Source organism: Hyla sarda, chromosome 2, assembly GCF_029499605.1.
Source record: "Hyla sarda isolate aHylSar1 chromosome 2, aHylSar1.hap1, whole genome shotgun sequence".
NCBI lineage: Eukaryota > Metazoa > Chordata > Amphibia > Anura > Hylidae > Hyla > Hyla sarda.
This window is the reverse complement of record NC_079190.1, coordinates 438057095-438084840: the sequence shown is the minus strand read 5'-3', so window position 1 is coordinate 438084840 and position 27746 is coordinate 438057095. Positions and strand designations below refer to the sequence as shown.

The 27746-nt window shown below is 43.0% G+C and overlaps 1 protein-coding gene across 1 annotated transcript; it reads right to left on the bottom strand.

Moving 5' to 3' along the window:
• Positions 1 to 1411: 1411 nt before the first annotated feature.
• On the bottom strand, positions 1412 to 23646 carry CENPV (centromere protein V). Its single transcript, XM_056559209.1, has 5 exons — positions 23046 to 23646; positions 13655 to 13753; positions 9039 to 9108; positions 7765 to 7879; positions 1412 to 1659 (listed from the first exon to the last, which is right to left on the bottom strand). Exons 1-5 carry the CDS (start codon positions 23333 to 23335, stop codon positions 1535 to 1537), a joined length of 699 nt encoding a protein of 232 aa, XP_056415184.1. The 5' UTR covers positions 23336 to 23646; the 3' UTR covers positions 1412 to 1534.
• Positions 23647 to 27746: the final 4100 nt, after the last annotated feature.

The following is a 27746-nucleotide window of genomic DNA, read 5'->3' as shown; positions in this document are numbered from 1 at the left end:
CCTGCTGCTAGTAATAGTGTGTGAACGCACCCTTAGAGAGTAACTTGTGGGTTGTTCCCAATATGGTAGTGTTTAGACAAAACCATATTGGGAACAGCCCACAAGTCCTGAAATCCTGCCATGTTGGAAATGCTCTGACTCAGTCACCTAGCTTATTCACTGCACCTGTCAGTGGTTTAGACTTTACTGTTGATTATATAATGCTATTTATAAGGCTGCTCATCAATCTGCAGCACTGAAGTATAAAGCTGCTCCTGACCTTGTTTTTCTGTTTACAATTAACTATTTGCTCATTCCATTGTATAACCTTTCTTTAGTAACGCTACGCTACAGGATGTGTTTTCTGATCTTGTTTTGGGTCATTCATTTGTACAAAAACAGAAGTCCTGACATCCATTATTGTGTGTACAGGATATCCTACAAGCATAGAAGATGGAAATGTCATTGCAATAGTATCAGCAGCCAACACTTGCAATTTCTGCCATTATCCTTTTAAATGTAGGTTCAGGGCACCTATTGGACCCCCCTTGTGTGGGGGGAAGTTTTTTATGTTTTTGTGTGTGTGCTTTTTTCCAGTAGTTTCTAGTTTTTTCCCATCATAACCAGACGTTACAATAAAAGCAAGAACACTGCAGCAATCCGAGATGTAGAAAAATCTTGTGAAAATATTTATTCCATCATTGGTCCAAAGGTATCAATGGTGGAATAAATATTTTCACAAGATTTTTCTACATCTTGGATTGCTGCAGTGTTCTTGCTTTTACTTGAAGTCTGGAGATCCGTGACCGGGGTCCCCCACTGAGTTGCACCCATTTCAAGCTGACCTATTCTGGTGTGCTGCTTTTTAGATGTTACAATAGTGAAATATTCAATGTGTTACAAAAAATTGAGTTTTTTTTTTCCACATTTAAAAAAAAAAAAAATTTTCTGTGGCTTTTTTTTCTCAAACTGTCTCATTTTCCAATAGGCTTCTTTTGGCAAATTAGCAAAAAGCCCAGTGTGTTGTGGAGATCATAATGACCACCATAAGGACAGATTCAAAGACACAAAATATGCAGACTACACGTTTCTGGATGTATTTCCTCTGAGGCCAGATTCACACAGGTAGAACCGTGCGGACATTCTGCTGCAGCAGAGCCCCATTGATTTCAATGAGATTCTGCTGCACTATTCACACGGCAGAATTTCCATGCCAGTCTTTTCTTTCTGCATAGTCCGCAAGGAAATGCATTGCTGTCCATGAGACATTGCATTTCCGAACGGTCCTGGATTAGGCAAATGTGTGCAATGTCCTCACATGTTTTCTGTGCGCGTATTCTACAGATTTTCCAAATGTGTGAACAATACCATAAGCATGTGTGATCCTTCTTCATAAAAAAACTAAGAAAAAACAGAACTGTAACAATGCCACTGAATGTATAGAAAAGATTTTATTCACTATATTGAAGACAGGCCACAATGGCAGAAATGTATAAAACTAGTAATGGACGGAAAACTATAAATGATCAGGAATAAAACAACTGTGTGGACTCTCTCAGGACTTTGACATGTTGCGGATGGTCTTGTGCTCTTTCATAGCTTTCTCCCATTCTTTCCCGTTTATCTGCTCCACGTGGATACTGCGCACTGTCCCTTCATCAAGGCAGTGTGCCGCAATGCCTGAAAACACCAAACAAACCACATATTACCAAAACCTGGATGGAAAAATTGATTAAGCTTCGATGTCAGCTTAGAATACACACGTAGTGATTTTCTACCATGGCTACTACAAGGGCTCAAATATTATTAAAGGGGTACTCTGCCCCCAGACATCTTATCCCCTATCCAAAGGATAGGGGAAAAGATGTCTGATTGCGGGGGTCCCACTGCTGGGAATCCCTGCGATCTCCGTGCAGCACCCGGCATTCTAAACAGTATGTTTAGAACGCTAAGTTCCCGCGGCAGGATACGTCACGCCATTAATGTCTATGGGAGGGGTCGTGAAACATGCTGTATTTTACTGCCTATTTTCTGGCAGCAAAATATATCAAAAAAAAAAGTCAATGGATAGCAAAATCAGCTTCAGAAAATACGCAGCAGATGCTGTACGTGTAAACAAACCCTAAAGGGCAATTCTACAAACTGTTTTTCACATGAAAACACTCAAATAATCAAATAATAGTCAAATAATAAAAATGATATATCCCAGAGCGGAGTCTCCCCTTATACTCTGCTGCACACAAACTGAAGACCTGAATAATCTCTGGAGGACACAGCCAATTTTCATTTTTGAGTTTTCATTTTTTCCTCATCACCTTCTAAGAGCCATAACTCTTATTTTTCCACTGGCAGGGTTGGATGTGGTTGGTTTTTTTCAGGTCAAGTTGTACTTTATATTCATACCCTTCCTTTTACCATAAAATGTAATGTGAAACAAAACAATAACTTATTTGTTGGCTGAAACAAAAAAAAAATGTTGCCATTCACTATGCAGTAAATACAATCACAGCGATACCCAATTTATATAGTTTTTATTAATATTTTTAAATTGTATTAAAAATAGACATTTAGGGTCCTATAGCTTTTCTTGATTTTTTTCTGATGTTAAGCAATGGGCTTTATATGTAAGAAGAAAAATGCAGAAACGACCATCAAAAACTATTAATAGGTGAGGATAAAACACAAACAGCATATTATGCAAAAATATATACACTCATTGCATTGTATAACCCCGTGTGACGTCACGCCCCTCCCCGCCCCCGCTATGCAAGTCTATGGGCGGAGTCGTGATGTCACGATACTCCGGCCCCGTGGTCGCCACCCGGCTGTTTGTGAGCTGGCACCGCGGCATGCAGCTCAGAGGTGGGTGGCGAATACAAGATTGCGGGGGACCCCTGCGGTGAGACATCTTATCCCATATCCTTTGGATAGGGGATAAGATGTCTCAGGGCTGTAGTACCCCTTTAACCCGGTCTATGAAGCGAGCTCTTGAGCTAAGCTCACTTTATATTGGCTAAGGCAGGATATCACCGATCCGGGTGATGGCCGGCATTAACCCTTTAGACCCCACGATCAAAGTTGATTGCGGCATCTGAAATGCCAAAAGCAATCTCCAATAGCTCAGTGTAGCTGATCAGTACACCTGTGGCGTCCCGGTAAGCTGAGAGGGTGGGTGGAGGGTTCCTACCAGCCTCTTTCCTTCCAATTGACGCTCCAATAATGCAGGCAGCCTGTAGTAATGGAGCGCTGATAACCCTGATCAGTGCTGTGGTATAGGCTCCTAAGGCACAGCACCGATCAGTGTCTGCAATCACAGGAGCGCATCTGTGTGTCTCCAGCTGTTGCAAAACTCCAACTCATGTAGCCTTTGGCTGTCTGGGCATACTGGAAGTTATAGTTTTGCAACAGCTGGAGGCACACTGTGTAAAAACCCTGCCCCATGGGAACTAAAAAAAAATTTAAAAAATAAAAAGGCAAAAAATAGGGATGGACCGATATCGATTTTTTAGGGCCAATACCGATACCGATAATCTGTCACCTTTCAGGCCGATAGCCAATAACTTATACCGAAATATCAGTATAAGTTATCAGCTATTTCAACCCCCCCCCCCCCCCGGCAGGGCAGAAGCCGTTGCAGATCAATGATTTAAAGCGTGCGCTTTAAATCAATGAACTACAGCGGCTTTTGTGGTGCCAGAGACCACCGCCGCTGCCCGTTTCTCGCCCCATCGCCCCCCCCCATCCTCTGCCCACATACCGCCGCCGCTGCCCATTACCTCCCCCGATACCGATAATGTCCAAAATCGCAATTATCGGACGATAATATCGGCCAAACTGATAATCGGTCGATCCCTAGCAAAAAAGAGTTTATATCTCCCCCCATTTTTTTAATAATGTAAACAAAAATAAATATTAACATATTTGGTATCACCGTGTGCATAAATGTCTGAACTACTAAAAGATAACTCTAATAAAATTGCATGGTCAATGGTATCCACGTAAAAGAAAAACACTAAGTTCAGAATTTCTGATTTTCGGTCACTTCATACAGCAGAAAATTTTTTATAAAAGCTGATCAAGAAGTCTCATCAAAACAAAAATGGGCGCAAAAAATAAGCCCTTATACAGCCCCGTATATGGAAAAATAAGAAAGTTATAGGGGTCAAAATAGAACATTTTAAGCATACTGATTTTTCTCTTTACAAAAAGATATAATTTCTAGGTAGAAAATTTAAACGGAACCTAAATAAATTTGGTATTGTTCTAATCGTATGGACCTACAGAATATAGATAATGTGTCATTGTTACTGAAGAGTGCACTACGTTGAAACAAAAAGTTGCCAAATTGCTTTTTTTCAATTTCTCCCCAGAAATTTCATTTTTTTCCGTTCCACTGGAAAATGAGTCCAGATACGGTAATTTCCAAAACTAAACACCAGATGGCAGTGTAACTTATAAACGTATGAAACTAATAATTCTAAAGAAACACATGCACCAAAAATAACTCAAAATAGACTAGTCTACTCTGCTGCTATTTATGACAAATTTAGTACTATTAGAAAACGAAGATCTAATTAAAACAATAATTTGACCGTCTCTTTCGTGGGTTTCTTAACCCTTTTATGACACAGTCTTTCTTTTTTGAATCTTGTATTTCTCCTTTTAGTTTTTCAGCTAAAGACCCATATAAGGGCTTGTTTCATGCGCAACCAATTGTACTTTGTAATGATATCACTAATTTTATCACAATATTTCCTGCAGAAAAAAAAATTTTTAAGGGAAAAGTGTAAAAAGGAAAAAAAGCAAAAAAAAAAAAAAAAGCAATTTTAAACCTTTGGGGGATTTCGTTTCTACGCAGTGCACTTTACTGTACATGTGATGTGTTAACTTTTTATTCTGTTTACTATTACAATAAAAAAAAAATTATATATATAATTTTTTTTTTTATGGGATATGAAATGACCAAAAATGAACAATTTCGGACTTCAGTAATTTTGTTTTACATTCATGTACAGGCTGCTAAGGGTGCCTGTATCTTCAAAGTAGGGCTGGGCGGTATGGCCAAATATGTGTATCGCGGTATTTTTGTAACTTATGGCGGTTCCAGGGTATATAACGGTATCCCCCCCCCCCCCCCTCCAAATTAATTATTAGCCCAGTGCTACGCTGTCCCCATCGGGGTACTACTCGCGTCACCCGGAAGTGCTGCCCTCCTCGTCCTCCTGTTTGTTGCGGCCGCCGCTGCTGACACTCAATACTGTATCCCTATGCCCGGGCTGCAAAAGGTAAACAAAAATAAACTTTAAGGCATGTTCCAACGTCGGTCTTACGCTCTTCCTGTGGACGTGAATGTCGGAGAGCCATCAGCCTATCACCGGCCGCAGCGATGTTCCGCCTCGGCCGGTGATAGGCTGAGCCCACTGTCATGTAAGAAGCCGGCTTCTTACATGACAGTGGGCTCAACCTATCACCGGCCGATGCGGAACATCACTGCGGCCGGTGATAGGCTGACGGCTTTCCGACGTTCCATTCCCTAGGAAACTGGTCGGGACCGAAGGGGAAGGTGAGTTAAAGTTTATTTTGTTTACCTTTTGCAGCCCGGGCATAGGGATACAGTATAGAGCAGTGGTCTTCAACCTGCGGACCTCCAGATGTTGCAAAACTACAACTCCCAGCATGCCCGGACAGCCGTTGGCTGTCCGGGCATGCTGGGAGTTGTAGTTTTGCAACACCTGGAGGTTGAAGACCACTGGTATAGAGTGTCAGCGCCGGCAGCCGCAACAAACAGGAGGACGTGGAGGGCAGTGCTTGCGGGTGACATATATGAGTAGTAACCCGATGGGGACAGCGCAGCACTGAGCTAATAGTTAATTGGTGGGGGGGGGGGGGGGGGAAGGCAGAACAGCGCTCACAGGTCACATATGATTAGTTCCCCTATGTGGGGACAGCGCAGCGCTGGGCTGATAATTCATTTCCAAGTGGGAGGGGCCAAACTGGTATTGCGGTATGGGTTAAAATTTATATCGTGCTGCACAAAAATTTTGGTATTCGGTATGAACCGGTATACCGCCCAGCCCTACTTCAAAGCACCACTTGGTGCAGCACAGAGGCAGGTAGGGACCCTCTGGCTTTCATCCTAGCTGATGGTCTAGATCAGCCACCCTTAAAGGGGTTCTCCACCATAAGGTGATTTTAGTACGTACCTGGCAGACAGTAATGGACATGCTTAGGAAGGATCTGCACTTGTCTTGGGGCTAAATGGCTATGTCGTGAGATACCATAACACTGTGGCTAGCTTTTTGTGAACCTGTATTTCCTGTTTGACTTTTCTCTTTTTGACTACAAATCCCACAATTCCCTCCCTCCCACACATCAGCCACCCCACCCATTGAAACATAAATGAGCTGCATCCATTCAAATCAGTGTGGCTTTCAATCAGGGTGCCTCCAGCTGTTGCATTAGTTGCAGATTGATCCCATCACCCATTGGAGCAGACAGGCTCCGTCATCAGCTGACTAGTGAGTCAGGTCTCTGCTGCATTGCAACCTGGGAAAATTCTGAGACAAGTCATTTTGTATGCTGGTAAAAATAAATAGTGGGATGAAAATCACAGAAGAATTGTGAGAAAACCATCACACACAGGTACAGACACTATATTATGAACTACACTAACTTTACAGCCCCTGTAGCATAGTCAAATAAAACTATTCCTGGAATACCCCTTTAACCCACCGGCACCGGTTATTTAGACTTTTTAGATTTTGCATGATTCCAGATGATCCCCACTGTCCGGCATTAGAGGGGAGCTCAGTTGATTGTGGAATCTAAAAAGTCAAAATTACTGGTGCCAGTGGGTTGAGGGGGGCTTTTCATAGTTCTGACATTTCCATACATAATGGCCCTCATTTACTATTCTAAACCCGACTTGTTTTGTTTGTTTTTTTTGGCGCATCTTTGTCTGCGCCATGTCGCAGACATCGTGCGCCAGTCTGCGACACGATGCGACATTTTTTCCCGACGGACCCGATGTGGCTTCTCCCAAACCCGAAAAAGGGGCGTAACCCGACATTTCTGAGCTTTCCCACGTATTTATAAATGTTTCCAACCCGAATTTATTGAATTGTTGTGGATTTTTTCCCGACAACTCAGAGGAGTTGGAAACCAAAACCAACAAAACCCACGTGCGACAATCAGGATGCGACATAATAATAAATACCAGGGGAAAAAAGCAGACGGGTAAGAAAGCAAGATAGACTTACAACCCGAAGTACGGTAAATGAGGGCCAGTGATACCAAACATGTACATTTTTAAGCTTTTTCTTGAATTTACATGAAGTGAACGGGTACTGACCTTCAGTACCAGACACAGCCCCTATGCAGTGGATTGAGCCAACTGCTTCTGACCCCATGCACACCATAAATCTGACCAAATACCGTAGTAGGCCGGTGTTATATAAGTGTAATATGGTTGCATTTCTGTGTCTGTATTATGGCTGCAAGTCACGACTGTGGGTGTATTAACCCAACCGGACAGCATCATAGTGATCCATGATGCTGTCAGTTCTGGTCTCTAGATTTGCAATGAATCCAGGACTAACGGCCATAATACAGATGCAAAAATGGGGCTATTATGCTTGTGTGAAACCGGCCTAACAGAGCCATATACAGTACATGCCTCTGTACGGGCTCCATGCACACGGCTCTGTTGTAGGTATATTGGTGCGGGTATAAGACCAGGCTCTACTGGGAACACAGTGTTCAGTATAGCGGTCATTCATGACTTACCGTAGCCATCAGGGTTGGAGCGAGGTGTGTAGAAACTCTGGACGCCACAGGTCTTGCAAAATGTATGTTGTGCTTTCTTGGTGTTGAAGGTGTAGGTGGTGAGGTTGTCTGCGCCCTGAACATAAGGGTTACAATTAACACTAAAGGTAAGTTACATACAACCAAAAAAATACTAAAAACAGGGTTTCCTCAATCTTATTTTACAAAGAAGGCAGTACTATGATATGAAAGGGGTATTTCAATGTCATCGTAAATGATTATAGTTTATACAATTTTCTACCTCTAGAGCAATCCATCCCCAATTTTATAGATCCTCTCCTTGTAGTTATTCAATGGAAACCTCCATTGCTGTATGCCCGATGATAGTCGTAGCACAGCTCTAATACCTGTATGGTAACAGTCCTGTCCCTTGCTAGGGCTCCTAGTGGCACATATACATTACATAAGTAATAACTGGAGATACATTTCACAAGGCCGCAGTTAGGGTGGATTCATATATTGCAAAGGAGGTGAACTAATCTGAAGCGCACCCACATATAAGGGTCTGTTCACATCACCATTGGTCATACTGTCTGCTTTGTTCACTTTTTTTTTATGGATCAGTTAAAGAGGTACTCCGCTGTCCCAGCGCTCTGAACATTTTGTTCCGAATGCTTGGAGCGGGCAGCGGGGGTCGTGATGTCAAAACCATGCCCCTTATGACATCACGCCACGGCCCTTCAATGGAAGTCTATGGGAGGGGGCGTGGCGGTAGCCACGCCCCCTCCCATAGACTTCCATTGAGGGGCCGTGGCGTGATGTCACCAGAGGAGTGGCCGCTCGCTTCAAGCTTTCTAAATGAACACCGAGTGCACAGAGATGGTTGGATCCCAGCGGCAGGACCCCCACGATCAGACATCCTATAGCCGATCCTTTGGATAGGAGATGAGATGTCTAGGGGCGGAGTACCCCTTTAACGCATTTATAGGTTTTTGATGTGTCTGTTTTTAAACAGGATATACAAATAGAGACTGTCTCATTGTTCTTGTTAAAAACCATACAAGTCTATGGAAGCAGGATCCTGTTTAACATCAATTTTTTTTATTAATAAAACTTGCTATTACCCCTTAAAAAAAAAAAGCCAAAAATGATCTGTACAATAACAGATACAAAAACATCATGTGAGCCTAGCCTTTGACTGTGTGATCGGACATTGCACAGAACCGCGTTGAACATGCAGAAAACACATGCAGGATCTACGCTGAGCAGAAAATATAAACTATATCTCCATTTACCTTCAGTAGCTTAAAGCGCGACGAAGGAACAATAAAATGGCGATTCTGCTTCTTTACGCAAATGCTGCAGCTAGAAAAAAAAAATGACAATGGTTTCTAACGTATCATATAGGATCAGCAGTCCTCACATCATCTTCCTGTATGTAGACATTTAAGGGGTTAATAAAAGTAAGCTAGAGGGATAAACCTAAAGGTATCGCACAAATATGCTGCATCAACTAAACACACACATATACAAAGAAAAGAAGCCATCTGATTGGTTGCCATGGGCAACTGGTCAATTTTGATAAATTTCCCTCCCCCTATGGGAGGGAAATTTATCAAAACCTGTGTAGAGGAAAAGTTGACCAGTTGCCCATAGCAACCAACCAGATCGCTCCTTTCATTTTTAAAAGAGCCTCTCAAAAATAAAAGAAGCGATCTGATTGGTTGCTATCGGCAACTGGTCAACGTTTCCTCTGCACAGGTTTTGATAAATCTCCCCCTACATAGTGTTTACATAATTTTACACAATTTATCTGTTTAAGGTGATAAATATTCATCGTTTATCCAGAACATCATCGAAACGTGCTGTAACCTCGGAGCTGTACACGATGATGTGGACACAGCACGTATCGGCGCCATTCTGGAGGGAAGAAGATAAATATTTATGAATGGGGATGTATTAGAGGGACCAGCCGGCCGGGCAGGACAGTACACCAAGAGGCTGAGAACGTCCCAGTTAGAGATGAGCGAACTTACAGTAAATTCGATTCGCCACGAACTTCTCGGCTCGGCAGTTGATGACTTTTCCTGCATAAATTAGTTCAGCTTTCAGGTGCTCCCGTTGGCTGGAAAAGGTGGATACAGTCCTAGGAGACTCTTTCCTAAGACTGTATCCACCTTTTCCAGCCCACCGGAGCACCTGAAGGCTGAACTAATTTACGCAGGATAAGTCATCAACTGCCGAGCTGAGAAGTTCGTGACGAATCGAATTTACTGTAAGTTCGCTCATCTCTAGTCCCAGTGCCCCAAGAAGATAATTGCATGTTATAGTTTTTTTCTATATTTTTCTCAGAATAGCATAACAGACTTTTGACACGTTTCAAGGACTTTTCCAAAAACATTTTTTCATGACATATACATTTTAAAATGCAATGCTAGGTGCCAAAAAATGTAGCAAAATACTGTCACATTATCTTTGCCTAAAGTAAGCAATGTGCCAGATTTATCAAACAACCTAATACACTGTAAAAAAAAAAACATCACGTTTTTACTGTGACAACAAAAAAAAGTAAAAAGTGATCAGATGACCCATTAGGCTATGTTCACACGGCAGGAAAACACAAGCGGATATTCCGCAAATAGCATGTTCTGTTGGCACTAGGACGCTCTGAAATATGCCATCGCCATTTGTGGCTATACATTTCTGAGAGGATTCCACAGAAAGAATTAACACGTTTATTTCCGCGGCGGAGAACAGTATTGCCGAGGAAATTCTGCCATGTGCACAGATCAGCAGAATCACATTTTAGGCGTCTTTCACACCTACGTTATTACTCCCGGCTAAAAAAGTCCTGAAAAACGGGCGTCAAAAAATCCCATTCATGTCAACAGGATTTTTTGACCATCCTTTTGCATCAGGCATGTCCGTTTTTACTAATGTCCGTAATTTTTTCCCGGCACAAAAGATGGTGCATGCACAAATTTTTGGTCCGGCAAAAATAATGGTGAAAAAATGGCCGTTAATATTTAACATTGAAGTCTATGGGAAACGGATGTTTAAAAAAACAAACATCTGTTATCATCCGTAATTGTCCGTTTTTTTTTTTACATCCGTTTTTTTTGTACTGAGCATGCTCAGTACAGCTTTACAAAAAAAGGGTTAAAAACCGGATAAAAAAAAAACCCGGATGTATCTGGTAATAACGGATGATAACGGATGAACGACATCAGTTTTTTAAGAAAAAAAAAAACATTATAAATAACAGATGATGGTAATCAGTTATCACCCGTTATTATCACTTATTGCATCCGTTTTTTTCATCCGTTATTGTAAAATAACGGCAGTAAAAAAAGCAGGATGATACCTGTAGTGTGAAAGGGGCCTTAACTATGGGACTCTGCTGAAACGGAATTTTCAAACGGAATTTTTCCGCCGGATTCTGCTCGGGAACGTAGCCTTACAAACTGCTTACTGGCCATGCAGTATAATGCGTCACCAATAATCCTTATAAATTAAAAAATGTTTCCATGCTTTCTTAAAGGGGTACTTCGGTGAAAACCTTTTTTTCTTTTAAATCTACTGGTGGCAGAAAGTTAAACATATTTTTAAATTACTTCTATTAAAAAATCTTAATCCTTCCAGTACTTATTAGCTGCTGAATGCTACAGAGGAAATTCCTTTCTTTTTGGAACACTGATGACATCACGAACACAGTGCTCTCTGCTGACATCTCTGTCCATTTTAGCAACCATGCATAGCAGATGCATAGCAGATGCATGCTAAGGGCAGCATGGTGGCTCAGTGGTTAGCACTGCTGCCTTGCAGCGCTGGGGACTTGGGTTCAAATCCCACTAAGGACAACAATAAATAAAGCTTTATTATTATTATAATAACGTCAGCAGAGACAACTGTGGTCGTGATGTCATCAGAGAGCATTACAAAAAGAAAAGAATTTCCTCTGTAGCATTCAGCAGCAAATAAGTACAGGAAGGATTAAGATTTTTTAATAGAAGTAATTTACAAATATGTTTAACTTTCTGCAACCAGTTGATTTAAAAGAAAAAAGGTTTTCACCGGAGTACCCCTTTAAGAAACCAAGTTAAAATCCATAGCTTGTGAGCACTACAAGAATAAAAAAAAAGTATATATCTAGTATATCAGTTTTCTGTTAGATTTGTTTTTATTTTTTTTGTAAAAACGCCCCAAAAAATGCCAGATCAGCTGCATGCAGTTTTTTCCCGGTTAAAACGCTGCGGCCAGATGTTAGCTGCAATTCAATAGGGAATTGCAAAAGGCTATATCCATTTGGTGTTTTTTTGGTTTGGCGTTTTTTAACTCTGTTTGGCATTTTTCTGCCTTTATGGGCTTAGTACCAGTTTTTCAAAAACGCCAGCATGTTGAGACTATGGCATTTTTTCTGCAAAATCTTGCCATTCCCCCCCCCCCCCCCCATAGAACCATAGAAATCTATGGGAGTGAAAAAAAATGCCATAAAAAACATATGGCATTTTTTTCTTCTTTTTTGTACTTAAAGGGGTATTCCAGTGAAAACCTTTTTTTTTTTTTTAAATCAACTGGTGGCAGAAAGTTAAACATATTTGTAAATTACTTCTATTAAAAAATCTTAATCCTTCCAGTACTTATTTGCTGCTGAATGCTACAGAGGAAATTCCTTTCTTTTTGGAACACTGATGACATCACGAACACAGTGCTCTCTGCTGACATCCCTGTCCAATTTAGCAACCGTGCATAGCAGATGTATGCTAAGAGCAGCATGGTGGTTCAGTGGTTAGCGCTGCTGCCTTGTAGTGCTGGAGACTTGGGTTCAAATCCCACTAAGGACAACAATAAATAAAGCGTTATTATTATTATTATTATAATAACGTCAGCAGAGAGAACTGTGGTCGTGATGTCATCAGAGAGCATTCCAAAAAGAAAAGAATTTCCTCTGTCGTATTCAGCAGCTAATAAGTACAGGAAGGATTAAGATTTTTTTATAGAAGTAATTTACAAATATGTTTAACTTTCTGCCACCAGTTGATTTAAAAGAAAAAAGGTTTTCACCAGAGTACCCCTTTAATGGATTGAAAAAAAAGGGATGTACAAAGGCATCTTATGATCAATTCATTGGGTACTATGAAAAAAAACTGAAATGGTACCTAAGGCATTTATTGATAGCTAGGGAACAAATTCTGTTTGTAGAAAAACAAAATTTTCTTTTAGGTGGAAGATAAGAAGGATTTTTGCCAGCGGGCAGGGACATCAAAGAGCCGGCGGGGAGTAATAATGAAAAAGGGGTAAGATCATTTCATCTAAGAATTTAATTTGGGTATTAAAAAACAAAAATACATGATTAAAGATTTATATCTGTTTTATGTAATTAATGTTTAATTCATTCTGTGATGTTCGTTTTGGGATTGTATAGATTTGCGGGAAAGGTTTCCGCCGCAGATTTTCTACAGACCCACTAAGGTCAATGCAACATAATCCTCTGCTGATTTTCTGCAGCTGAAATTTCATCTCATATAAGTATATATGCTGCAATAGAAATGTCTGACCAGGTAAGGCTTCCCTAAGAAACATCGTATTTCACAAAAGTACAAAAATGGTGCAGTTTTCCTAAATTATGGACGCTTTACATGTGTGTTTCATGTTTTCTATCTACGTAATACTATGCGGAGTGCACACTGTTCATGTTACCTTCTACCAGCACAAGACCATAGAGCAATGCTTCCCAACCAGGGTGCCTCCAGCTGTTGCAAAACTACAACTCCCAGCATGCCCGGACAGCCTTCGGCTGTCCGGGCATGCTGAGGGTTGTAGTTTTGCAACAGCTGGAGGCACCATGGTTGGGAAGCACTGCTATAGAGCATTATGAATGATGTGTGGGTGACTCTCTTAGCAGACTTACTTGCAGTCAAAGACATGGAGGTCAGCCGATGCCCAAACCTCAAAACGAACGGCTCCGCAGTGACATCCTCCGCTGTGCTTCACCAGCCCTTTGTACTCACTGCAGGATGACAGTAATAACAGTGTTCAGATCTTCTGTATTCATAATGTAAGACAAGTGACCCGCCAGGCTATATTCATTCTAGTGTCCCGACTCATGGGGAACATTCACAAAGGTTTGATGTTTCCTACAGTTTTTCATTACTGAAAGTGAAACAATTTACCCAAAAAATGACATTAAAGGCTCATCCATTTTCCATAGACTTCAATGTTAAATTTACTGTATCCGTTTTTCGGACGGAAGAAAAAATACTGCATGTGCCGTTTTTTCTGCCGTCAAAAAAAAACGGAAATGAGTGCAGATGGGTGCAAACGGATTGTAAAAAAAAATCCCATTGACATGAATGGGATTTTTTTTTAAAATCATTTTGAATCAGTTTTACAGCCTGCAAAAAAGGAAACAAAACGCGGATAAAAAAAAACGGGGACAGACGGCCGGGTGAACGCACCCTTAAAGGGGAATATGGAGAGGATCCTACTGCATACTGCTGTGTTTCCCAACCAGGGTGCCTCCAGCTGTTGTAAAACTACAACTCCCAGCATGCCCGGACAGCCTTTGGCTGTGAGTTGTAGTTTTGCAACAGCTGGAGGCACCCTGGTTGGGAAACACTGGCATACTGCTTTACCAATTTCTATTCCTTCATTTTCCAGATCAGCAGGGGTCCCAGAGATCAGGCACCCATGATCAGTGAGAACGGTAACTCCACAAGGAGAAAAATCCCAGCACTCCAGACAATAGCTTCTTCCATAAAACATATAAACTTTATTTAAATAATTATTTAAAAATACAGATGGGGACAAAAAATTAAAAAAAAGACAACCGACGCGTTTCGGTATTAACCTTTCTCTAGTTCCGCGATCGCCTTGTGCACCTGGCGGACTGTGTCCGGGACTCATCGTTTGGAGGGGTGAGCAGAGTATATCTTTCGTTTTTACCCATAATGTACATATGCCAAAGCATTCCAAAATAGAGTGCTGACGATGGATACACCTGCCAAAATATGGGTACGTTCGCACTGAGGATCTGACGAGGAACTATTTTGTCATGAAATTCTGCCATTCGGCCAATGTCTGCATAGCTTCTAGTTGATGTGGAATTGGGGGCGGCATCCCGTTTGCATCTTTTTCAGCATGGAATTCAGGTGATGTGATCATGTGCGAAATGCCGACTAAAGAGTTCAGCGCGGACATTCTGCGTCAATTAAGGTTAGGTTCACACTACAGATTTCGAATGCGTCCAGCACCTTTGGTGCTAAGACCGCACAGACATTGCCGTCTCATAGAAGGCAATGCCTACAGAGCAGATTCTGCCTAAAGAATGAACAAGTCACTTCTTTCGGGTGGCGGAATTTCAGCGGCTGAAGTCTAATGATGAAATTCCATAGTGTGCACTGTGCACCGGATCTACGTAATACTATGCGGAGTGCACACTGTTCATGTTACCTTCTACCAGCACAAGACAAGAAGAAGCTCCACAAGACTATAGAGCAATGCTTCCCAACCAGGGAGCCTCCAGCTGTTGCAAAACTACAACTCCTAAGTGGAATTCTGGTTGGAAATTCCGTTGTGTAAATCGGGCTTTACTGTCAATTCTGCTCGGAACTGTTTTAGTTAGGAAATATAAAGTCCCATTGACAGAGATTCATCAAAACCTGTCCAGAGGGAAAGTTGCTGAGTTGCCCATAGCAACCAATCAGATCACTTCTTATTTTCTAAAAAAAAAAAAAAGGGTCTCTGCAAAATGAAAGAACTGATCTGATTGGTTGCTATGGGCAACTCAGCATCTTTTCCTCTGGACAGGTTTTGTGCACTGAAGTCCACAAGTAAAGTTAATAAGTGTGAACACACCCTTAGCATCTAGATCAGTGTTTTCCAACCAGTGTGCCTCCAGCTGTTGCAAAACTACAACTCCCAGCATGCCCGGATAGCTAAAGGCTATTAATCTGTTATACGGTTTTAAACGCCTGTCAACTGTATGGGTGTCCCCAAGCCTTTTTTTGTCTACCAGGGTCACATTATGTTTAGATTTTTTTGTGTACTAAAAGAAGAGCGCAGACCTTCCTAGAATGGAGCATATAGGAAAATCCTCTTTACATCTGGCAACAAAAACATTAACTGTGGAAAAGTCTAAAAGTCAAGACGTCCCAATCTCCGTGTAGTTAGGAGCAGTGGATTATGTAGGAAATGTCTGTTCAGAATAAGGTCAATGTTCGCCCTTTGGTGCTGATAATACGAGCGTTCACCTCGGTCACTAGAACACAATGTAATAACCGTATACAGATTATCAGGACGCTCAGGGTCCGGGACATCCCCGGCATGTGGAGTCTGTATTATTCAGTATCACTGGCTGCAGTCAATGGAGTCGGATTCTGTTATTTCCCCTTCACTGGTCACTAATTCCTAAATGATCCCCCAATTAATATGATCCTGTAGGCCCCGCAGAACAGGGACAGACTATCTGTATGTAACCTTATACATGGGACTAGAGGGACAACCCTACCCTACAGTGCTGCTATACTGAAACTGTATCCAAATCTGAAGGCGAGCTATAGAGTTCATTACAATTCGACACTAAGTCTATGTTCACATTTAGTTTTTTGGTCCCGCAAAATTTCAGTCCTCATTCCTACCATTTGCTCTTTTATTCCTCTTGAGTTTGCTTTTTTAGTATCATTCTCAGACATTTTTTGTCCTCTTTCTTGCTCATTTGCAGTACAGCAAATGCTATTGTGCAATTTGCAAACCAGACATTTTTGGGGGCAAAAAACTAAAAAGAAAACAAATAAAGTGTGAGAAACATTACAACCAATCCCCCCCCCCCCAACAATTGTTAACATTTTTAATCAGCCTTTTTTTGGACCATTATAAGCTTAAAAAAGACCAAAATAATGGGTCTTTGTTACCCCTAGCAACCAATAAGGGTATGTTCACACTACGGAATTCCGCGGTGTGAAGATAACAGTGTGAATGGGTCTCCGCGAGAAAATTCCGTCGCTAAAATTGTTCCGCGCAAAGAAAGAACATCTTTCTTTGCGTGGAAGTCCGCGAGTACTGCATAGCCGTCAATGGTGACGGCGCAGTGCCGCGCGGTCCTACCGCCGCCGTCGACTGCCAGGCTGAATTTCCGCTCGCGGAATTCTGCAAGCGGAGATTCCGTTTACACTCCGTAGTGTGAACATACCCTGAGAGCTCATCTTTCCTTTCCCATATTGCTCTGTTGAAATTAAAGCTGAGCTCTGATTGGTTGCTATTGGCAACAAAGAGAATATCATTGCACAGCTTTCATTTCTCAAGTGAGTAATCTTCTATTGATTTCCATTGATTCTGCTGTACAGTTTACAAGACCGAATTTGCGTCATGGAACAAGGAATTTGATTCCGACGGAGGATTGAACGTGTTCAATCTTCTGGATTGATCCAACAGAGAAGTCCCGGGGCTGTGCTGTAGTGAATGGGACGAAGGGTTAATATCTGTGGTCCAGCGTTCTGAACGTTTTGTTCAGAACGCTCAGAGGCCGTGATCGTGACAATCACACCCCCTCCAGCAGACACGCCCCCTCCCATATACATGAATGGAGGGGGCGTGGCTTGACATCACCACCACTGCCTCAGGAACTCGGTGTTTGTTTAAAACACTGGGTGCTGCAGGAGATCATGGGGGGCCCCAGCAGTGAGACCCCCATGATTAGACATCTTATCCCCTATGCTTTGGATAGGGGATAAGATGTCTAGCAGCGGAGTACCCCTCTGTTTCCAGAGGAGGTTACTGCAAGTTTAATAGAATTTCCGAAGGGTGAACAGGCCTTAGCTGGAAGTCCACAGAGAAATATGTCCTTAAATGTTGGCACCCCTTTTAAACTTACCTGAGGCAAGTAACAGGTGTGGGCAATATAAAAATCACACCTGAAAGCAAATAAAAAGGAGAGAAGTTCACTTAGTCTTTGCATTGTGTGTCTGTGTGTGCCATAATAAGCTAGACAACAGAAAGAGGAGAAGAGAACTGTCTGAGGACTTGAGAACCAAAATTGTCAACAATCTCAAGGTTACAAGTCCATCTCCACAGATTTAGATTTGCCTTTGTCCACAGTGCGCAACATTAAGAAGTTTGCAACCCATGGCACTGTAGCTAATCTCCCTGGGCGTTGACGGAAGAGAAAAATTTATGAAAGGTGTCAACACAGGATAGTCCTGATGGTGGATAAGCAGCCCCAAACAAGTTCCAAAGATATTCAAGCTGTCCTGCAGACTCATGGAGCATCAGTGTCAGCGCGAACTATTTAAATTAAATCAAACGCTATGGCAGGAGACCCAGGAGGACCCCACTGCTGACACAGAGCCATATAAAAGCAAGACTACATTTTGCCAAAATGAACTTGAGTAAGCCAAAAATCCTGATTTCCCGAAATCCTTCTTGGAAAATGTCTTGTGGACAGATGAGACCAAGATAGAGCTTTTTGGTAAAGCACATCATTCTACTGTTTACCGAAAATGGAATGAGGCCTACGAAGAAAAGAACACAGTACCTACAGTGAAATATGGTGGAGGTTCAATTATGTTTTGGGGTTGTTTTGCTGCCTCTGGCACTGGGTGCATTAAATGTGTGCAAGGCATTATGAAATTTGAGGATTACCAATGGATTTTGGGTTGCACTGCACAGCCCAGTGGTCTTGGGTCTTCCAGCAGGACAATGACCCCAAACATACGTTAAAAAGCACCCAGAAATGGATGACAACAAAGCACTGGAGAGTTCTGAAGTGGCCAGCAATGAGTCCAGATCTAAATCCCATTGAACACCTGTGGAGAGATCTTAAAATTACAGTTGGGAAAAGGCGCCTTCCAATAAGAGAGACCTGGAGCAGTTTGCAAAGGAAGAGTGATCCAACATTGCGGCTGAGAGGTGTAAGAAGCTTATTGATGGTTATAGGAAGCGACTGATTTCAGTTATTTTTTCCAAAGGGTGTGCAACCATATATTAAGGTATGGGTGCCAATAATATTCTCCAGCCAGTTTTTGGAGTTTGGTGTGACATTATGTCCAATTTGCTTATTTTCCTACCTTTTTTGGTTTAGTTCCAATACACACAATGGGAATAAACATGTGTATAGCAAAACATGTGTTACTGCAATACTGCAATCCTTTTCTGTGAGAAATACTCCTTTTTCTAGAAAAATTTCAGGGGTGCCAACATTTATGACCATGACTGTGTAAAGCACTCTCCCTACAATGATTATTTGTGGTGTTTTCCTCACTTGTAATGCATTATTTGGGTCAGGGCAAGTTTCCAAAACGCAGCATGCTCTATGTAGGGCGTTTTTCTTCCACAGAACTGTCATAGACTTTTTAGACTTTTTTTTTTTTTATCCTACTTATAAAATAAATGCATGGGTAAATGTGTGTGCAGTTTTTTTTTTTGTTTGTTTTTTTTTTACATTCTTCATGATATCCTTGAATTACATGGAAAAAACACAACAGAAAAAACACCCAGAAATGCATCTGCTGAAACACTCTTTTTTTTTTGTTTTTGAAAAATGCCACAAAATCTGCTTTAACAAAATAGGCAAACCGCACAAAATAAAATTCAGCCCTTTTTTGTGTGTTTTTACAAGCCAAATAAATGTCCCAGAGCATGTGAAGCAGGCCTAAGGATGGGTCCACCATGGTGGGCACTATTGGGGTAGATCCGGACAGTGATCAGGGCAGGTGGGTATAAGTTTGTTTTAGTTAATACAACAAGATTTGCTGTGAAGTCCGTGTATTTGTGTATTTCTGTGACAGATATCTAAAGCTGGTTTTCATGTATCTGCTGCAGATGTGCAGATTTTATGAGGATTAGCCATACTGTCATTCAATAAGGCTAATCCTCAGCTTTTCTGTGCCACATCCGTGGAAATAAGTAGCATGCTATTTATTACTGAGGCAGTTTTTATTCTTCAAAAATCTTTACAGATTGTTTTCATTGTATGTGAATGGAGTTTACAGAAACCACCTTATGGTGGCCATCACGCGGGCATAGTAGTATGGGGGGGGGGGGGTAGCTAGATTTATGCAGGGCCACAGACAAGGTGTATTATATGAGTAAGTAAGTGCCTCACTTTCTTTGGGAAAACTACCAACAAGGGGAAGCTACCTACAGGAGGGCCCTACATACAAGGGGGACAATTACTTACAAGGGGGTACTACATACAGGGGACAACCTACCTACAGAGGGTAAACTACCAGCAAAGGGTCCTAAATACAGTGGGGACAACTACCTACAGGAGGGCCCTACATACAAGGGGGACAATTACTTACAAGGGGGTACTACATACAGGGGACAACCTACCTACAGAGGGTAAACTACCAGCAAAGGGTCCTAAATACAGTGGGGACAACTACCTACAGTTGGGTCCTACATACAGGGAGCAAACTATCTACAGGGGAGTAAATTACCTACAGGGGGAGTCCTAAATACAGTGGGACCAAGGGGGGTCCTAAATACAGTGGGCCACACTACCTACGGGGTGGGGGGGACTACCTACAAGGGGGTCCTAAATACAGTGGGCCAAACTACCTACAGTGGGGACAATTACATACTGGAGGGTCCTAAATACAGTTGGGACAATTACCTACAGGACGATCCTACATACAGGGGGCAAACTACCTACAAGGGAGGGAGGTTCTACCTACAGGGGGCAAACTACATACAGTACATGTGCTAAACTACCTACAATGTCCTACATATGGGGGGCAAACTACATATGGGGCCAGGGGGAGGCTTGTTCATTGTCCTCAATGGGGACAGCACATTTTTACGTGGTCCTAGCACCGGGACGATTTTGGCTGCGCCCACTGCACATAGAGGGGAAGATTTATCAAAACATGTATAGAGGAAGAGCAGTGCAGTTGCCCATAGCAACCAATCAGATTGCTTCTTTCATTTTTAAAGCGTCCTGTGAAAAATGAAAGAAGCAATCTGATTGGATGTTATGGGCAACTGCACCACTCTTCCTCTACTATCCTTGAGTGGAAATGGACCTAAAGGACATGTCCGGTGCTCACTTTTCTTATTGTATCTGTTCCGGGCTGCAAAAAAAAAAAAAGAAAATAAGCTTTCTCTTGCCTGCCTACGCTCCCCCGGTGCTCCGGTACAGGCGTTCGGTCCCCGGGCTGTACACACACGGAGCTTCAGCCTATCACTGGCCGAGACGGGACATCGCCTTGGCCGATGATAGGTTGAAGCTCCGTGTGACGTGCCAGGCTAACAGGAAGTAAGAAGAATACAGCCCGGGGACCGAACACCTGTACCGGAGCTCCGGGGGCGCCTAGGCAGGTAAGAGAAAAAAAATTTCTTTTATTTTTCAGCCTGGAACGGATAAAATAAGAAAAGTGAGCACCGGACATCTCCTTTAAGGTATTTGGTCAAGACAGATATTGGAAAAAAAAGGAGACATATCCAGGTGTCATGAGTGTATCCAGCAAAATGCAGATCCAGCATGGCATCATTTTCAATGGAACAATGGAGAGCCTGAACAGATATATGAACAGTGAACACAAAACAGTGATACGGCTTAGTGTCATACGGTGCTATCCGTCCCCTATATTTAGCATTTAAAATTAAGAGGAAAAACCACAGAAATGTCACAAGGGCCTAAGAGAAGAAGAAGGGGTCTGGTATGGGGGGGCCTGGGCCTACATGACTAGTGGGCACATGAGCCACTCATTATACAAGGAACATTATTGAGTAACGCCGTAACAGCTCGATGCCCTCACTTTCTATAAGACTCAATACAATAAAAGAAGAAGAATGTATATTTGGAAGCCAGTTATTGGTCTATGGCTAAATTCCCATCTGTGATGTATGGTATAAATATATATATATATATATATATATATATATATATATATATATACACACACACACACACCGGAAAAATACACCAACATGTCCACAGACCTAAACAGCCATGTTGTTTTTAACAGGAGTCAGACAGATGTTGGCACCTATCAGGGCATACAACAGCGTGCACCAAAGGGGAACGTTTCAGGTCATGTGATGTGAACCTCGTCTTCTGTACTAACAACATCCACACCAACTATAGCAGTGGTCTCCATACTGTGACCCTCCAGATGTTGCAAAACTACAACTCCCAGCGTGCCCGGACAGCCGTTGGCTGTCCGGGCATGCTGGGAGTTGTAGTTTTGCGACATCTGAAGGTCCACACTTTGGAGACCACTAACCTATAGTTTATGTCTTCTATATTCGCTGTCTTTAAATTTCCACTGAATTTTAGCAATGCAAAAATATTCCATAGATTATTCTGTTCTGGTAGATTGTTAGACCTTATGGCCGGCGTCCTCTGTATCAGTCTGTCATTTACTTCATTCACGTTATTGTACTTGTTTTTGTGTTATGTTTTGTATTTTCACCCCTAATCCCATGTTCAGCGCTCTGGAAATAATGGTTCAAAAATAAATATATCAATGAATACAAATAATAATAATAATTATAATAATACAAATGTGTGTATATATATATATATATATATATATATATATACATCATACATGCATATAAATATTTGTATTATTGCTATTATTGTAATTATGTTGCTATCAAGGATCTACATCTAGTAGCCATCAAAAACAATCATTGAATCCTATATGTAGAAAGGACGGGGTACGGCTGTGGCTCCAAAGTGATCATGGCGCCATTAATAATAACTGTTATTACAGTATGGCGGGTAGGCACCGCTTTATTACGTATTTCTATGTATATACCCCTAGTTTATGAGGCCATAGCTTTGTCTACAGACCTCACGCTGCCATCTTGTGCTCTGAGGTACTACGAGCCCCCAACCAGAGATTGGAGAGAGTAAAATGTGGATTTCTTCCAGTGATTGAGAAATCTACAACCAATAGATAATAGGATAATAAAAATAATAATAATAAGAAGAAATGTAAACAACAGTATACAGCAAATGTAAGAGGAGTATACAGAACCCTGCGCTGCCTCCTCTTTGTAGAGGGGATCAATGGACGTGTATGGATTCCGCTCTTTTCATAGGATCAGCTCCCAGTCAATGATGGTCGCTGCTGGTCAGACAAAGCCACCTGGGGACCCCCCCTGTGCCCAAGAAGAATGAGACCCCTGTTTGGTGGCATAAAGTGCCCTATAGGATGCCCATATGGACACTACCTGTACAGGAGCCATATGGCAGTAAGGACACCAGCTGATCCTTGGCACCTGCAGCCATATGCACACGGATAGCCCAATACTGGAGGTAAGTTGGCACCGCTGCCCCCCAGGATACTCACAAGGAGTCCAGCAGAAGTTTGGCCGCATCCTCGGTGCTGAGACTTTGTTGTCGGATGAAGTTGACCCATCGCTCCTTCTGCCCCCCCAGATCCAGCAGGGAGAAGCGCTCCTCGTCCTCCTCCACCTGTTTCTTGATCGCCACCTTCTTGGCTTTGCCCTTCTTGATGCCCAGGAGCTGCACTGCGGATTTGGGCGCCTCCGGTACCGCTCCAGCCGCCGCCGCCGTCCTGGTGTGTCGCTCTCCGCCGCTCGACGCACGTTTCGGAGACGATTTTTTCGCCTTCACCATCTTGGTTGTCGCTGTCGTTGTTTAACCCCCCCGGGGGATATGGCCGGCGGTGCGGACGGGTGCGGGACCTATGCGCGGGTCCTGGCCGGAGATAAGCGGCTGTCACCGAGGAGATGTCGCACAGGACGGGGGTGAAGCGGCTTTTTCGCTTTGTTTGGCTGATTCGAGTCCTACTTCTTCTTCTGTTTTTTATTTGCTCGCTTCGCTGAACATCCTGCAGGGGGCAGTAGAGAGCGTCGTATGGAAAGCGCAGCCCTTCGCTGCCATGTTGTGTACAGGAAGGCAAGTGGACTGGTAGTGCCCAAAGATTGTGAGTGCCACACACACTGCAAGTCTGATGATTGTGGTAGCCACGTGGCTACAGGGGTAAGAGGTTTGATGGCAAATGCTGAACTCGGTGCCCTGTAATCTGAATATATATATTATATATATATTAACTTGGGGCATCTAGTCGTGCCCAAACTGAATAGTGAAAACTACTACTAGAAATGGAAAAAGTGCAGGTCTGAATCGCCCCCTACAGCTTGGGCGGGAGTATTGCCTCATGGAAATCTCATAGATTGTGCGCCCCTATATATTGTGTTTTACACCAATCAGCCATAACAATAAATAGGTGAAGTTAATAAAAGTAGTCATACACTTTACTCATACACATCTATCTCTCCCAACCTCCCTATACACATGAACACTCCCTCCAGCCGAACGTTCATGTGTCCTCTATGGGGAGAGGAGGGGTAAACCACAGCCAGACAATTCTGGCACTTACCTCCCTCAGAACAGTAATGACCTGACCCTACTCTCCATCAACATCATCTGTCAGAAAAGAATTGGGAGACCACCACACACTTTAAAGGGGTATTCCAGGATTTTTTTATTTGACTATACTACAGGGGCTGTGAAGTTAGTGTAGTTCATAATATAGTGTCTGTACCTGTGTGTGACGGTTTTCTCACAATTCTTCTGTGATTTTCTCCCCAATATTTATTTTTACCAGCATACAAAATGACTGCTGTCTCAGATTTTTCCCAGCTTGCAATGCGGCGGAGACCTGACTCACTAGTCAGCTGATGACAGGGAGCCTGTCTGCTTCAATGGGTGGAGGGATCAATCTGCAACTAATGCAACAGCTGGAGGCACCCTGATTGAAAGCCACACTGATTTGAATGGATGCAGCTCATTTATGTGTCAATGGGTGGGGTGGCTGATGTGTGAGAGGGAGGAAGATAGAATTGTGGGATTTGTAGTAAAAAAAAGAAAAGTCAAACAGGAAATACCAGTTCACAAACAGCTAGCCACAGTATTATGGTAATCTCACAACATAGCCATTTAGCCCCAAGACAAGCGCAGATCTTTCCTAAGCATGTCCATTACTGTCTGCCAGGTACATACAAAAATCACCTTATGGTGGAGAACCCCTTTAAACCAGTGTTTTCCAAACTGTTTGCCTCCAGCTGTTGTAAAACTCCAACTCCCAGCCAAAGGCTGTCCAGGCATGCTGGGAGTTGTAGTTTTGCAACAGCTGGAGGCAAGCTGGTTGGGAAACACTGCTTTAGGTGATAACATGAGGAGGAGATTTGTTACAGTGTGTCACCCCAGTAGTAAGATTACATAAGGAGGAGGTTTGTTATAGTGTGTCACCCCAGTAGTAAGGTGATAACATGAGGAGGAGATTTGTTACAGTGTTACCCCAATATTAAGAAGATAACATAAGGAGGGGGTTTGTTACAGTGTGTCACCCCAGTAATAAGAAGATTACACGAGGAGGAGGTTTGTTACAATGTGTCACCCCAGTAGTAAGGTGATAATATGAGGAGGAGGTTTGTTACAGTGTGTCACCCCAGTTGTAAGGTGATAATATGAGGAGATTTGTTACAGTGTGTCACCCAGGTAGCAAGGTAATTACATGAGGAGGAGGTTTGTTACAGTGTGTCACCACAGTAGTAAGGAGATTACATGAGGAGGCGGTTTGTTACAGTGTGTCACCCCAGTAATAAGAAGATTACACGAGGAGGAGGTTTGTTACAATGTGTCACCCCAGTAGTAAGGTGATAATATGAGGAGGAGGTTTGTTACAGTGTGTCACCCCAGTTGTAAGGTGATAATATGAGGAGATTTGTTACAGTGTGTCACCCAGGTAGCAAGGTAATTACATGAGGAGGAGGTTTGTTACAGTGTGTCACCACAGTAGTAAGGAGATTACATGAGGAGGCGGTTTGTTACAGTGTGTCACCCCAGTAGTAAGGAGATTACATGAGGAGAAGGTTTGTTACAGTGTGTCACCCCAGTAATAAGGTAATTACATGAGGAGGTTTGTTACAGTGTGTCACTCAGGTAGTAAGGTAATTACATGAAGAGGAGGTTTGGTTTGTTACAGTGTGTCTCCCCAGTAGAAAGGTGATAACACGAGGAGGAGATTTGTTTCAGTGTGTCACCCCAGTAGAAAGGTGGGGCGTGTCAAAGGGTGGAGCCAATGGGCGGGGTCAAGGAGCAACAAAATTAGCTTTGCCTAGGGTGGCAAAAATCCTTGCACCAGCCCTGTGTTCAGGTGATCTTCAGTAAATACTGAAGAAAATTTCCTCTGCCAGGTAAGACTCTCACAATATGAAGGAAAGCAGAGCATGTGACAGATGTCAGAGAACAATATGTTTCTCCAGTTAAAGGAGTACTGTAGTGGGATATAACTTATCCCCTATCCAAAGGATAAGTGATATTCCACCACAGTACTCCAATGTCTACCAGGTCCTACTGGCAAAGTACCCTTTAGTCCCCGTTGCAGGGGGACATGCAGCCAGTTCTGTTCATGTCCATAGTGTGGATGAGGCCTTAGAAAACCATGCTATATGCTGCCCTGGCAATTTTAAAGGACAACTGCAGCGGGATTACACTTATCCCCTATCCACAGGATAGGGGATAAGTGTTTGATCGAGGGGAGTCCGACCGCTGGGACCCCCCAGCATCTCCCTAACGGGGCGCCGCCATAAGCGCTCATGGTGACGCCCCGTCTCCTCCCCGTCCCCATACAGTTCTATGGGGGAGACGGGGAGGCACGAACGCTGCCTCCCCGCCTCTCACATAGAGATGTATGGAGGAGGCGTGCCGGCCGCAATGTCATGCTGCAGCTGGCACGCCCCCTGCATGGGACGGCCGCGGCCGCGTACAGGAGATCGCCGGGGGCCCCAGCGTTCGGACCCCCCGCGATCAAACACTTATGCTCTATCTTGAGGATAGGGGATAAGGGTTTGTATTATTGCAGATGTCCTTTATGCCTGTTGAAGTCGTTGCATATATGAACTTTAAGCAGTCTCTGTAGCTTTGCCCTTGTACTTTTCTGGACGGCTCCATTATGTCCTGCAGCCATGGATGAGTCTGATCAACATATGAATACACATCATTTACACATGAATGCTCAGATGGGATTTCAAATGCAAATTTCCAGGTGCCCTTCCTTTACTTGTAGTCTAGTTTCAGTATCAGATCATATTTTTTCATGTTCTGTCATCAGAATCTTTATTTCCAGCAATCAACATTCCAGTATTAAGGATTTTTACATTTCTTATTTACTGTAAAATAGATTTTTCCCTATAAAAAGGAGGGGCTCACACCAACCAACTCTAGCATTAACACCCCTATATATCTCTCTATATACTGTATAAAACTCTATGGTGGAGATTTATCAAAACCTGTGCAGAGGATAAGTTGACCATTTGCCCATAGCAACCAATCTGATTGTTTATTTGTGTTACAACTAGCGATCCAACCAGACATGCGGGCCGCGAGTGCTCTCCTGCCTCATCCCCCTCTGGCAGCGGTGCCGCAATTTGCATCGCAGGAAGCTCCTGCATGTGAACACTGGGCCGTTACTAACCTCCTGCTTCCTCCGCTTTCCCAGGTCACCAGCGTGTCTGTATCCGCCCTCTAGGGTGCGTGCCGACCCTCTGCCATTTAAACGGCCAGTACACCCTTAATTGGTTACTGCTTCTCGCTGACACTATAAGTGTCAGCACTTCCTGTTTCCCCTTGCCGGATCTTTGTGCCCCACAGCCTCAGAGAAAGCATACCATACTTGTGTTCTGCCTTACTGTGTACCAGACCTCCTTGCTACGTTTCCTGTCCACCCTCTAGTGCCGCCTGTCCTGATCTTCCAGCCTGTCCCCGACTACGAGTTTGCCTTATACTTCCTGTGCCATGCTTTACCTCGACAGCCTGTGTGGACGAGTCGTATCAGGGGTAGTGACCTTGGTGCAGCCTGCCGCAGCAAGTCCATCCCGCTTTGCGGCGGGCTCTGGTGAAAACCAGCGGCACCTTAGACTCCACTCCCTGGTACAGCCCACGCCATCATCCACACAGGCTCAGCGGATCCACTTCACCACAGCTGTTACTATTTGATGTTTAAAAAGGCCTCTGATTTTTT

What these genes read in the sequence shown, in the direction of transcription:
- CENPV (XM_056559209.1), bottom strand. Translation starts at nt 23,335, where the DNA reads ATGGTGAAGGCGAAAAAATCGTCTCCGAAACGTGCGTCGAGCGGCGGA. An exon ending in CGCGCTTTAAGCTACTGAAG is followed by an intron (nt 7,880 to 9,038) that starts GTAAATGGAGAT and finishes CCTTATGTTCAG; the next exon opens with GGCGCAGACAACCTCACCAC. An exon ending in CTCCAACCCTGATGGCTACG is followed by an intron (nt 1,660 to 7,764) that starts GTAAGTCATGAA and finishes TGGTGTTTTCAG; the next exon opens with GCATTGCGGCACACTGCCTT.